Source organism: Ambystoma mexicanum, chromosome 3q, assembly GCF_040938575.1.
Source record: "Ambystoma mexicanum isolate Mex_15411 chromosome 3q, UKY_AmexF1_1, whole genome shotgun sequence".
NCBI lineage: Eukaryota > Metazoa > Chordata > Amphibia > Caudata > Ambystomatidae > Ambystoma > Ambystoma mexicanum.
In genome coordinates, this window is record NC_090926.1 from 384982710 (window position 1) to 384996261 (window position 13552).

The 13552-nt window shown below is 43.0% G+C and overlaps 1 protein-coding gene across 4 annotated transcripts in view; it reads right to left on the bottom strand.

The window, feature by feature from the left end:
* Nucleotides 1–13552, bottom strand: part of TCOF1 (treacle ribosome biogenesis factor 1) — a 926286-nt gene that overhangs the window by 871805 nt on the left and 40929 nt on the right. For all 4 annotated transcript variants that reach the window (XM_069654046.1, XM_069654045.1, XM_069654047.1 and 1 more), the window contains exon 2: nucleotides 7071–7126. In XM_069654046.1, the coding sequence (XP_069510147.1) occupies nucleotides 7071–7126 (56 nt within the window). The remainder of the gene's footprint in view (nucleotides 1–7070; nucleotides 7127–13552) is intronic.

The window sequence follows — 13552 nt, forward strand, 5'->3', positions numbered from 1 at the left end:
CAAGTTTAAAGTTGTAATTTGGAATGCATAATGAGACGGAGTTCTCATCTCTATTCTGTCATGAGGGCAGGAAAAAAAATAATTGCAGGGATTTGACATGCAAATTGTGAATAGTGATTTAACCATTGACTCAGCCCCAGTGTGCTAGCGAGTGGGGGCTGTAATGTTCGGAGGCGAAGGTTCGCTTTTTTGATATATGCTTTTGAAGGGTTGGCATTCCTGAATAATGAGGAAGGGGAATGAGCCATGCTTAGGAGAATGAGTAACATCTGTGCTGAGAGCCTAAAGAGTTTTTTCTTTCTTTTGGCAACTGTAAAATTCCATGTGCTAATGGTGGCAAATTCTGTTTAAAGGAAACACACTAAAATGGTTATATTGCATTTTAGGCTGTGCCATGCTTATATTGGGTGAGAGACTCACTTAAAAGGAAAGTGAGTGAATGTTATTTGGATTTTCGATTTTTGTGTACTGATTTGAAATTGCAGAATCAGTTTGCAATGGTTGGGGGGAAAAACAATTTATATTTTTCTAAATTGCCCCTGGAGTATTTTTGACTGTCCCCATGCTATGCCATGGATTTGTGCTGTTGCCTTATAAGTGATGTATGATTTGGAAATAGTGTCCTGTTGACTGTGATACATGGGGAAAAATGTTGTTGACACATTAAACAGCCCACAAGCAATAGAGTGTGGGTTGTTCTTGCAGAAAAAAAAAACGTGCAGGGAGCTGCACTAAATATGGCATTTTTTATTTTTTAAATGCACTGAACTGAGTGGTTATAGTTTGGCAATGGTACAACAGAATGAAACATCTGTGTGTGATAAGATAGCACAAAGATTTAATGGGTTGCGAGTTCTCTTGAAAGATCGCACATTACAAGAAAAGTGCCGCTTTTGAAAACAAGAGTCTTGCTGTGTGTGCAGAGCTTGTGCCTTGAAGCTGTCTTGGGCGAGGTGCGTGAAGGCAAACAAAAGCAGAAACAGTACAAGAAAGAGGTAATCTGGATGAACTGTCTAAAACGAGTGAAGCCGCCACAGTATAAGAGTTATAGGCAAAAGAGATAAGCTGCGTGCTAATGGCGCTGCCAGGTGCACACGAAAGATAAACATGCCTGCATTCCTGAGGAAGGGGGAGCAAAAACAGAGAGCTGTTCAAAAAGTAAAGAATTTGCCCAGTAAACTGTGGTACGGAGCAAAGGCTTCATGCAGGATGGCAGACGGGCACATCACATCTGAACATTTACCTATGCATCTGTGAATGGGCCAAGAAAAGACAGCTGCCCATTCCAACAGACATTACTGTGCAAACCGCATTCCCATGTGATGTGATGTGAAGTGAAGTAAAGCGCTATTGCTGTGCAAGCTGCATTCCAATGCTCCATGTGATGTGAACTGAAGTAAAGCGCTGTGCACTGGAGAAGAAACCTCTAGGCGCTTTGAGAAGAGAAAATACACATCTGGCAAACTGCAAGCTACATTGCCAGGGGATGGAGTAACTGACAAAGACATTATGGCATTCCAGATGGAAGCAAAACTGACAAAAGTGCTTAGCCGTTTTGCAAGAGACAACATGCAGAGCGGGGCTTTGAAGTACAACATGAACACTGCACATTAGCCATGATCCAGAAGCCACACGGCTTAGTGCAAGAATGAATGATTTGTTGAAGCAACAAAAGAAACTGGCTTAGACTATCGCACTCAAAGGGGTGGTTCAAAAACAGCAAACGCCCTTTGAAAAAATGACAAGTGAAAAAACCATAGGCTTGAAAAGACACTGCTAAGAAAAGAAAGATAAATAAACAAAGCTGCCTGTACAACTGCAAGCGGTATTGGACTGAAAGACTTTACCTTTGAAAAATGGAGTGATGCCAGCAGGGCAACCTAAACCAAGATCATGGGACACTGGAAGCAAGTTGGCGCCTGGCATTGGTGATCGCTTTGGTGAAAAAAGAAAAGCATTGTGCGACCTGGGTACTTACTATATGGCTTTGTAAAAGCACAGATCAGTCTGAGGTACCATTGACCAGCTATGATTGCATTGCACAAATGAGTTTGTGATTAGGCAGTTACACCCCGTATGGTTGAGTGTAAATAAGCCCCCAGAAACATGCAGAAAGGTGATAAATAATTGCAGTAGCTATGACAAAGTGTGTAGTTACCTGATGAGACTTTTTGAAGATGGGGGTGGTATTATGGGAAGGGGTGGATAACGCTGATATTGAACTTTTGATGAAATCCTAACATTTCTGTTTGTATTTTGCCTAGACAAAGCACGACATTTTACAATATCAGAGAGTGAATATGCAGTTTGTGGGTGACACTGATCAAAGAAGGGTCAGACGCATTCTCAGAGAAAGCGAGCCACTGCGACATGCTATTTCAACTTTAACGTGCCCTGCTCCGCACTCAATGCTGTAACCTGCGAAAAGTGTCCAACAGAGTAATAACTTTTGCTGAACTGGCACGATGCAGACTTGGCTAATTATCAAGTATTTGATGCTACACATTTAAATGACATGTTTTGCCCTTTCTTGTTTAAAGGACTATGGACAATGAATTGTGGACTGTAACATCAGGCACCACATACAGCTGTGTGACACAGCAATAGAATGCTAACACATTGAAAAATGGTTTTTAAATGCACTGTTGAGATGAATCTGAAAAAACCAAATGGTTTTACTCTTCCAACTGAATGGCTTTAACCAGAGATGTTTTGTTTTTGGAAAAAAAAAAATATTCTACATTGCACGTAGGCAGGAGAATGATTTATGAACTGTTGGGGCAGCAGAATTATGCAAGCAGGAGCGTAATTTATTTTGAGATAAGATGAGTGCGCACATCAAAGTCACCTGTGCGTAGGTTAAGATTCTTAATTGAAGTAATGCTGCCAAGTGTATGAGCTATAATTTGAAATGGTAATCTTTGAAACACTGGATACTTTTACAGCCAGCTTAAGGCAGGTAAATGAAACCATGACTGACTTGATGTTTGATTTTATGACACAGAGTGTGACACGGTTTTTTGTTAAACCAACCAGTTTCATGTTTTTGTGGGGACAGCTGTCTCCAGCACACTAATGCAAAGAGTCACCTTTTGATTGTACACATTTGGAATAATTCTTTGGAAAAGCGCTACAAATGAGTATCCACATGGAATTGCTAGTGTACTGGCCTGGCACATTGTCAGGCATCTTTTGTCACTGAATGGATACCATTTGTTTAATTTGTCTAATGTGATGTTTTTCTGACCAAGAACTGCAGCGAGTGTTCTCGCCAAGATCTTATGAACTATAACTTGACTAAATGAATTTTTTCCATGGTGTGATGAAACAGCCACTGCCGGATAGTAGTATGGTGTTTGTGGCTAAAGTTAATATTGTATATGGTAAATATCCCACTTGAAGAAGAGTATTCTCCAAGTCACAATAGGTAGACTGGTAATGCACACCTTCATTATTACAGTGCTACACTTAGACATAGATTTATCATAAGGCAATGTTTCCTTAGTACTACCAAGCTGCTACAAATGGAGTCCATTTCTATGGCCCATCACTAGAGTGCGCGTAGCTAGGGAGCTAGATTCATTAATTGCAGGAGCAGCGGGGAGTAACAGGAGCTTTATATGCTTGTGACATAGAAACTGTGCACAATAAGCTAGCCACTATGGGTTCTGATGCCAGCTCTGCTATAGAACTTCTGGCCTAGTGGGGCCCATTGATATGCCCAGGACTGCTACAAGTATTGACAGCCAATTGAAGATGACAGAATTTTAGACATGAAGACATTTTTGTCTGCCATAGGGCAGGTCAACAAGACTGCTAAATACACACAATGCATTGTATGGCAAACATTGTTAAATCAGCAGGTGTTGGCTTTTTACTGGGTGGGGGCAACCATCCTCCACACACTGGCACGCAGAGCTACAGTTACCAGCATACATATGGATTGAATTGCTTGCTTTTGATTGCATGAATAACACATGCCATGCTTTGATGTAAATTAGTAGAATTGTTTTTATTTAGACAACCTGGTGCCCATGGGTTCACCTTGTTCACGAAATTAGATGGTTTCTGGTTGGGTTCCACCTACCTGGGGGAAGTGTCTAGTCACACAGCCCATAGTCACGCTTGAATGCCCTGGGATCAGGGGGAGGGTAGGCCCTTAGGGTGAAAGGCTGCCAGGTTTTAGAATTGGTAACCATACATAAATGCAATAGTGCATTGTAGATTAGACTACACTGGATTGCCTTGACATTTTAACTGCATGCTGCTTTTTAACTGACAATCAGTTATACAAAATTGATTTAGGTATTTTTGTGTAGGCCATGTTTTGGCTAGAGTAAATGTCCATGTTCACTTGGTGTAGGTATTTTTGGTGTAGGCCAGGTTTTGGCAAGGGTATATGTCACTGTTCACTTTGTGTACATTTTTGTTTAGGTAGTGTTTTACCTTGCATGCCACGCTAACTAACCGCTATAAGATAGTTTGCTTAAACCTCTTGCAAAGCCCCAAGGTCTTTATCACTGCACTAAATACTATATTGATAGGTATTAGTCAGCATTTGTCGCACAAACGTTGAATAGGGGTGGAATGTAGTGATACACGAAATTGCAACCTTGCCAATCAGGGCTTTAGATGACAGCATTAGCCGCTGAAAGCCAATAGTGTATTCAAAGTATGTGCTAAAAATGCTGACAGTAGTCTGTTGTAGCACTTCCATTATGCAGTAGTGAGCTACAAGGGATATGCAGGCCTAGTATGAAATAGGTCAAATTAAGCATTGTTGATAGACAGGCAGGGAGGGCCCCCAGCTATGTAGCTAATAGGTTTTTGGAGTGTTTGGAACATCATGGCACCTATATAGCGCTTAGATAGCCAGTCTTAAGCGCTATAAACACTAAGCTATGAGTGCAAGCCTTTTAGAGCTTGCAGATGGGGTTAATACATCCCTGCTTCCCTTAGAATATTCAGCCTCACTAACGGTAGCCCTGGCCCCACTCTAATCTTCCTTTTCTCTGGGAAGGTACTGATAAGACATTCCTCAGCCAGCGCAGATGGGAACCAAGGGAGGGGGTAGGAGCGAGCAGGGAGCATCTCAGAGAGAGCTGGGTTTTTTCCATGAGCCAGTTGCACAGGGAAAGTTCTGGAACTGTGCGTCATGGTGACTGACAGCAAGAGATTATAAAATATCCATGCACACATGGATCAGGGGGAGATCGCCTGTGGACTTGATTCGTGTACAGTCAGGTGCCCGGAATTGGCTCTCACGGTGTCCTCCAGCCTTGTTTTTCTATGAGCGGGGCTTGTTTTACAGCTAGCTTATGAAAAACCCAGGTCTCCCAGGGCTGATTAAGGGACGTAAGACTGTGTTTCTCTATGTTTCTCTATATTTCTCTATGTTTCTCTATGTTTATCTAAGTCCCATGTTTCACTATATTTTGCATTGCTCTTTGTTTTATGCTTTGTAATATTCTCTAACTTGAATCCCAAATGTATATGAAATTCACTGCTTAGAATAAATATGCTAAAGCTTTGAGGGTGTCATTTGTCACTAGCATGAGATCACTGCTCAGCACAATAGAACCTGTATTTTGGGCTGAATTGGGTATTTTTGCTCTCAAAGGGCTGGCCCCGAGGAAGATTTTGCCCAATATCAAGACAGGTTTCTTCTGGGGGCCCCATTCAGCATGTGAGGACACCAAATCACTATCGAGTGTGGTCTGTGCAATATGTATTTTCATAAATGCTTCCCCCCCCCTACACGTCCTGGGGGGCCGTCAGCCTCACTGCCACATCCTGGACTTTTACACACCGCCCTGCCGGACATGGCAGGGCAGACTTCGTCCGCCTCCTCCTTCACTTCACCTCTCAGGCCACATGTGGTATACGCAGCCCGGAGTACTTCAGGGCCTGCAGTCTCCCAGCACTGGGGCAGGCCAACAGAGGCCTGCCCCAGTTGGGCTACCTTGTTCAGGCCACTCATCACACATGGCCCGGGCTGGGCGACTGCTCCACGGACTGCCCCACACACAGTCTCGGATATTGCAGGTTGAGCCTGTGCAACCTTGCCCATGGGTGGGCCAACAGCACGCGTGGCCCTGTGGGTGCCCCGGTTGCTCTCGGCTTGTAGAGCAGGCCTGCAGAAAATGCCAGGCCATCATACACAGCCTGGTTTTGGTTAGGCGAGTGGGGTAAGATGCGTTACTTGTGGCCACGGACCCCACAGAGAAGCTCTCTGGGGCCACAGACTTTTCCCCCCACCATTATATTTCAACATTCGCTCCCTTGCCCAGCCCACTCCTGGGGTATGGAGCTCGATATGTGGTTCCTTTTTCCGTTTTCTACATTTCATCCAGTTCCATGTTGGGCTGGATGATACAGTCCAGGCAAGTCCTTTTAGTTCACACTGAAACACTACACAAACATTAAATCAAAATTGCTCAATACACCGCGGTGTCTGCCTTTATTTCTCCCAGGGGACAAGTATACAACCCTAGCTATCCGGGCCCAATTTGGGCCACAGACTATAGAAATCTGGGGTGGAAACATCCAGATGTATTCGTCGGAACTGCTCGATCGAATGCAGATCTAGATTTAAAATTCTAGCTCCAAACAAACCATACCAGAATTAAAAGAGCATTAGTGATGTGTTCCATTTATCAACTTCTCAATGATAGTGCAGTAAACCCTGCATTCTGAAAGCAGATTCTTAGATTTGGACTAATGAACCAGGAAAACGGTGTGTAGGATGAATAGTAAGCAACTGTACATTTGACCACAATTATGCAAATTAATGTATTTTGAACATTAGATTCAATACAAGACTTGGAATGTTGTTGTGAAGCATGCTTTACATTCCTAACGCCATGACAAACACCGAAAGCAAGACAAAACGATTAAAATCCCCTTTTGTATTCAAATAATACAGTTAGCTTAACACTTTTTAAAAGGCAAAGGTAATGGAGGACAACCACATCAATGTTGCCCATGTCTAATTGTTCCAAAATCTGTCAACCCACTTCTGCTCTCTCTTAGCATGTCTGAATGTTTAGCTAATAATGTGTTACACTTACTTCGACCATTCTTTGTAGATATCCAGCAGCGATACCGTTTTTGAATCTATCAATTTCTGTGGTGGAAGACAAAAACGTGGTTAGAATTCAGCAAAGAGAAAAACCCTGATTCACAAAGAAGGAATGCCCAGGCCACAATTAACTTACACTTACTCAGCTCTGAATGAAAATAGTCACATTTGGAAATGTTGCACTTGCTCCCCATCCCATAACAGACAGTACAAGCACCTATGAAATGGGAATGGCTTTCAACCAGAACCCTAGTAGGTTCTAAGTCAACAATTTACCAAAACTCGAAAAGCGAGGGCCATGTAACAGACTGGTGAATTTAACCCTCTGCATTGTCCACAAGGCTTTCTGGTGCTTGGGTCCAAAATACCTTCAACTATCCCTCCGTAAATACCTTCCCTCTCGAGCTCTTCGTTCCTCTAACTCCCTCAGGGTCAGTTGTTTTTCTAAGAAACGAGCTGGGGGTAGAGGGGCCTCCCTTTGGGATAGCCTCCCTACCATTCTGAAACTTGAGGAGAATCATCTCTGGTTCCGGAAGCACCGCAAGACCTTCCTCTTTGCTTCTGCTTTCGCCCCCTCCCCCCCCCTTCTCCCCTGCTGGTCGGTTTCTCTCGCTGCACTGTGCACCGGCCACCCTCTGTGCTCCAGGCCCAGGTACCTGCTCACCCTGCCGCACCCCTGCACTGCCTCCGGGCAACCCCTTGCACTGGGGTCTTCTGTACCCATACAGTCCCCGCACCCCTTTCTTTTCTTTCATACCCTGTCTGCTAAATCCAGCACTGGCCACTTACTGGCTGTACTACCACAGTTTATTGCCTTTATTATTTATTTACTATTATTATTAATCTGTTTCTCCTCTGTGTCGCACTTTCCACCCCTCGCCCCCTTCCTTGCACTTCTCCCCTTTCCCATGCTCTTGCGCGTTCTCAATGTCACTGGGCATAGTAAGATCGTTTTGTTCTCCCTGTTCCCCTCCCTTGTGGCGCTCTGAAACACTTGTGTAACGAGCGCGATAGAAATAAAATATCAATTCAACCCAACAGGTATGAACAGAGGCATGGGGCCTTTAGGCAGTGGAAACACGGACTCAAGGTTTAAGGGCTAAGGGCAACCAATCGGCATTTACAAAACCATGTTACGAGGAATGCATTGTTCGGATAACGTCTTAAAATAAGAGGTCCACGTAATTTTGCATTGTAAAGTACCATCTGTAAAATCTAAATTGTGCTGAAGAAGTTCTGATTAACAGAAGAAGAACAGAAGTAATCATTCAATCAGATGTCAAAAAGCAGTGGGCGAGGAGAAAAACGACCGACACTTCTATTCAGACTATTCTTCTAATTTTTGCTAAATTACTTGATAACAGATCGCTGAACCAGTCTAATGCATGTGAAAGATTTGCCTGATTGAACATTAATGCATGGTGCAGTGCTCTGCCCTTCTGAACAGAGCCCCCGACTATTTAAAGCCCAGAGTTAACAAACGAACGTGTTCCCTCCCCTAAAAAAAGTTCTTGGCTGCATCAAGCACAGTTTTAGTTTTAACCCAGCACCTACAGGAAAACTGGATGAATGTAATGTTTTTATACTCCTCAGTTTTTCCTTTGTATACCAGAACTCTCATAATATGCATTTGAAATGGCTCTCCATTTTTGTTCATTGCAAGCGCTCTGAAGCGAGACACTATTGCACGTAATGTTCATACAAAAAAAAAATATATATATATACCGCACACAAACATTTCAAAAATATGTATGGCTGCTTTCTACCACAATGTCACATCGCTATATGCTTAGATTATAGAACACATTGGCCAGAAGTGCACACTTCAGTGTATGGCATTCATGGATAAAACGTAAATTTCAAGCACCAAAAACAAGTGGATTATATCTAAATAGCCTGACATTAACATGCTTACATGATCCCTGCAAATATTGTTCTGGTCCGATCCCTAGTTCATGAAACATGGCTCGAGTGGCCGTCCCAACCCGATCCTCTCGGAAAAGCAACTGCTTCAGTTGACCAGGAACAGGGATGTCCTTGCTAAGTACAGTCCTCCAATTCTCCAACACTGAAATACCTTGTGGGGGATTTAAAAGGAGTAATGGGCAGAAATGCAAGTATGAGCGCAATAATGACAGTACAATCGCAAAGATCAATGCGTGTTGGGGGAATTGGGCTGGGTGCAAAATGAATGCTCTCTAAGGGCTGTATAGCCCAAAGGATCCAATAGAGTGTTGTCTCGCCCATGGGAAAGGGAAGGTCAAGAATCGCTCAACAGCTAGATGATGCCCCCGACTCATTACAAGAGGTTTCAGGGAAGGTAGGCGGGCTGAATTGGCATATCCAGTTTCCACCACTTCTGCTGACGCCCCTCAAATTTAAGGTCAGACAAAATTAGAACTCGGTTTGCAGATGACACCACTTGGTGCCAAAATCGCCCATGGGGATTAGGAGGCCGATTTATAAATTTAATTAATTTTGCAGACAAAATCTGTGGTCTGACACCACGAGAAACAGAAGCAACAGAACACCCCAGATAGATAGTGAAAGTCCCCATATTGTAGAGACAGATTCATGAGACTATCTATGCATAAAGTTAAGTAATGACCGGACCTGCGATACGCAACTTGAGAAGAGTAAGGTTCAACAAAGCAGGTATACAGCAGTGGTCCATATATTTTCCACAATTTTAAAATAAGGGTGCATCACTCATCCTAGAAGCATGTAAAAGCACAACCAAGGCAAGGGACTATTCATGGACCAGAACTATGGGGGACATCCAGCACAGCAAAAAGGGGTGTGACCCCAGAATGCTTTACTAACAAAAAAAAAATCCACAAGAGCACGCCTAGAATCCTATTGCATCTGGAAGAAATAGATTTCATTATTGCAATTAAACTTGTATTTGAATGGGCCCTGGTGTATTACGTTATGTGGACTTGTGCTGCGCACTGCTACCACACAATGGGCGGTCTCCAAGCGTTCATGGGTGTATCTCCATTTGCATAAAAACAGCAAAACAGGCATGCCCTCGACTTACTGAATCAAGTGGAAGCAATTTCACTGCATGGCCCAACATTTTTTTTTTAAATGCTAAAAAAATATGCGCTATACATCTTCGCTTCAGTGATTTTTGGGAAAAACTGAATTGAAAAGTCGGTTTTGACCTTAGTTTGAGACCGGTCCATAGAAAGTGGTGTTGGGAGTCTCAGATGGATCAGTATCTAAAAAGTACTTTAGGTCATCAATATTGTTTAGCTGCTAAAACCACTGCTAGATAGCAGGGATACCTTGGTGGACCCCCTTTGGCGCATTACAAAATTAATTAAAATTTACTGAGACCAATGGCGGATTTTGGTTTCCGGGGCAGTCGTGTTATTTTCAGCACATTATTAAAGTCACTAAACTTTTTACATTTTCTGGAATGTATTAATTTGTATAGGGTATTTTATGAACTGCTTTATTATATGCGATGTGGCTGAAAGACGAGCTGAATAAAAATGCAGGACTGAGGAATTAAATAAATTGCACCCACTTTCAGTACAAACAACCAGGTGCAGGGCTACCTCTACGGTGGTAAAGGATTTGTTCTTACTCGTACAGTTCCTTAGAAACATTTAAACACTAAAATGAATGTGGATACATAAAAAGGATACTGTGCTTTGTAGGTAGTTTCGTACTTACATTTTTCAAAACTGTCCAATACAATACGCAAAGACTTTATGAAATGCCCTAGAGCCTCCAACACTGCTCATGATCATTGCTAAAGTGAGAGATTTGATCCTGATAATACTAAGGGCAGATATATACATGAAGAAATCTGTGCCCAATACATATATTTAGAGCTTTGCTTTGAATATGCACAACTCCATTTAAAAAAAATAAAGCCCACTCAAAGTTGAGTTCTGCATCCCTATAAAAAAATTAAAAAATAAATCATTCATACAGTTAAACTCTGCGGACAGGACAGAGCCTCTTTTTGTAATGTGCCTGTAGTAATTTTCATGCTCAGACCTAGCTGGGGCTGAGATTTCACACCCCATCCGCGCTCTTCTTCAGCTACTACCCATTCTCCATACAAGCTATGCTCTCCTTACAGTCCCCAGACTCACCAAGAGCTCTGCTCCTGATAAAATCCACTAATTTACAGAAGCCTTGCTGACAGTACACACTCGACCAGAAATCTGCTCCAGATAATACCAATCCATATTCAAAAATGTGTTCCTGATACCCAGATTCACTGAGCTCGAGCCCTGCCCCTGATAATATAAAAACGGAGTGACCACTGTTGGTATCACAGACACTGGGGAGGGAATTTCAACTATATTCAACAGACCCATCAATTCTTCTGGAGGAGCCAAATCTTAACTCTAATGCAATGTTTAATTAGATTTTACATGCAAAGCATGTAGGAGAGGAGATGCTCCTACTAAGATTATCATACGTTTGATGAAGTTTGTGACCCGCGTAGGACTTTCTTTGATCACTCTCCCCTGAAGACAGTTATTACATGGAGTGTGAGGAGGTGTGCTCCGTCTTCCTGGAGGTCCAATGTTAAAGCACTTGCAAATGTAGCCTTTAATTCATACAAATTAGAGGCTCTAGTTATTTTAGTGACAAAAGGATACGTCCACCAGTCGAGCCATGAATGGGAAACGTTCATGGTCACTAAAGGGGGTTGTTCATTTCTATGGACGGATTTAGAAAGCGTCATCAATGATGCTCATGTCAAAGCACCTGACCCCAGTGTCCTTCCTTGTCACACTGAAGTGAGGATGGGGTTACTTGGCATCTATATACAAAGGACGATTAGGACAAGCAACCATGACTACAGTGCATATTTAACCAGGTTGCACCTGGGAGGAGGACAAGAGGGGTCTCATGGCAGGGAGATCAACAGAATGAGAAGCCCAGAATATCACATTTAAATTGCTTTATTTTACTGCATAAATGTGCCATGGGATTAAGGTGGACTGAAGAGGGCAAGACAGCTCAAAATCAAATGCAACATGCTAGAGGACGGTAGTTAGTCCTTCCCTCTTCTATCACTTGCATGGTCTCCAGGCACTCACATGGCTCTAAGAAAGTGGGTTGGGTAGATTAGTGAGGAAAGAGGTAGTAGGATAGAGGTTGTGCTTTTCTGTTGGTGGTTGTAGAGCCAGAAGGAACTGACGTCTTGTGCAAGTCTGCTTCGGATTGTGCGCACTGGGTTGTGTCCTGAAGGATAATGTCCATTAGTTTCGATGTTCGCTTGCGGCAGATGTGTGGGTGGTTTGTTTTTGTGATATTAGGCTGATCGTGTGGGGTATTCTGGTGAGGAGGCAGTAGTTGGTTTATTTTGTTAATTTTATTGTTGGATTCCAGAATGTGTACTGTCATTGGTTTGGCGTCACTGGCAGTCCCCATTTTATGATAATCATTGTGAGTTGGATAGCCAGCTTTTGAAATTCTGGAGGGGGTCTGTCGTTCTCATCTCCTTCAGGATTGTGTTCCTCAATTTGACAATACGACGTGAGAATGAAGTTCATCTGAATTTCCTTTTTTTGGATTGTTTCATTCCGATTTGGAGGTCATTGTTTGATCTCAGGTTTCCTCCTAGTTGGTAGCAGTTAATCTTGACCTGGAGGAATTCAGCTCCCTTGACCATGCTGCGATTTGTGGGTGATGCAGAGGGCTTTGAAGTTAAAGCATTTTATTACTGGGAGCCAGTGTAGTCTTCTCAGGGATGATGGGATCGCTTCAGTTTAGTCTCAAGAGTATCCGAGCTGCAGCATTTTGGATGTGCTGAAGCTTTTTTGGTGAGTGGTTCTGGCACTCTAAGGTAGAGGCTGTTTGCATAGTCTATTCTTGATAATACTAAGGAGATGATTGTAAGGGTTCTGTGTGGAAAGGTGAGCTGGGGTGGATCCCTCGAAGTAATCTCATGAGGTAAAAGTATTTCTTTGCTATAGCGTTGACTTGTGGTTCCAGTGAGAGTGTTATCAATGAGTATTCCCAGATTTGTTTACCACTGCCAATGTTTCCAGTTGGGTTCCCATGCCAGGGCGGCCAGTTGTGTTGTCCTCTGGGGGGTGAGATGCTTATTCTCAGGAGGATAGCTCAGGGGCAACATGCTCGCCTTGGAAGCAAGACGACACAGAGCAACACAGATTTGATCCCCAGGTCCGCGCTTAGTAACTCTGGGTATTAAGCGCGTTATAAATAACCAATTACAATTTCTGATTTGGTCAGGTTTAGTTTGAGGTTGTTGGTGGTTATCCAGCTATACAGGTCGGTGAGGCAGTTGAGGGTGTTTCGGTCTTGGGTTGTGGCTATCTTGACAATGAGTTGGGCATCATCTAGTTGTAGGCTGTCAGTCTGGTTTCGAATAATTTTCATTAAGGGGGACATATAGATATTGAAGAGGAGTAGGGAGATGCTAGAGCCTTGTGTCACATCACAGGAGACCTTAGTGTTCGAGGTAAAAGGCAC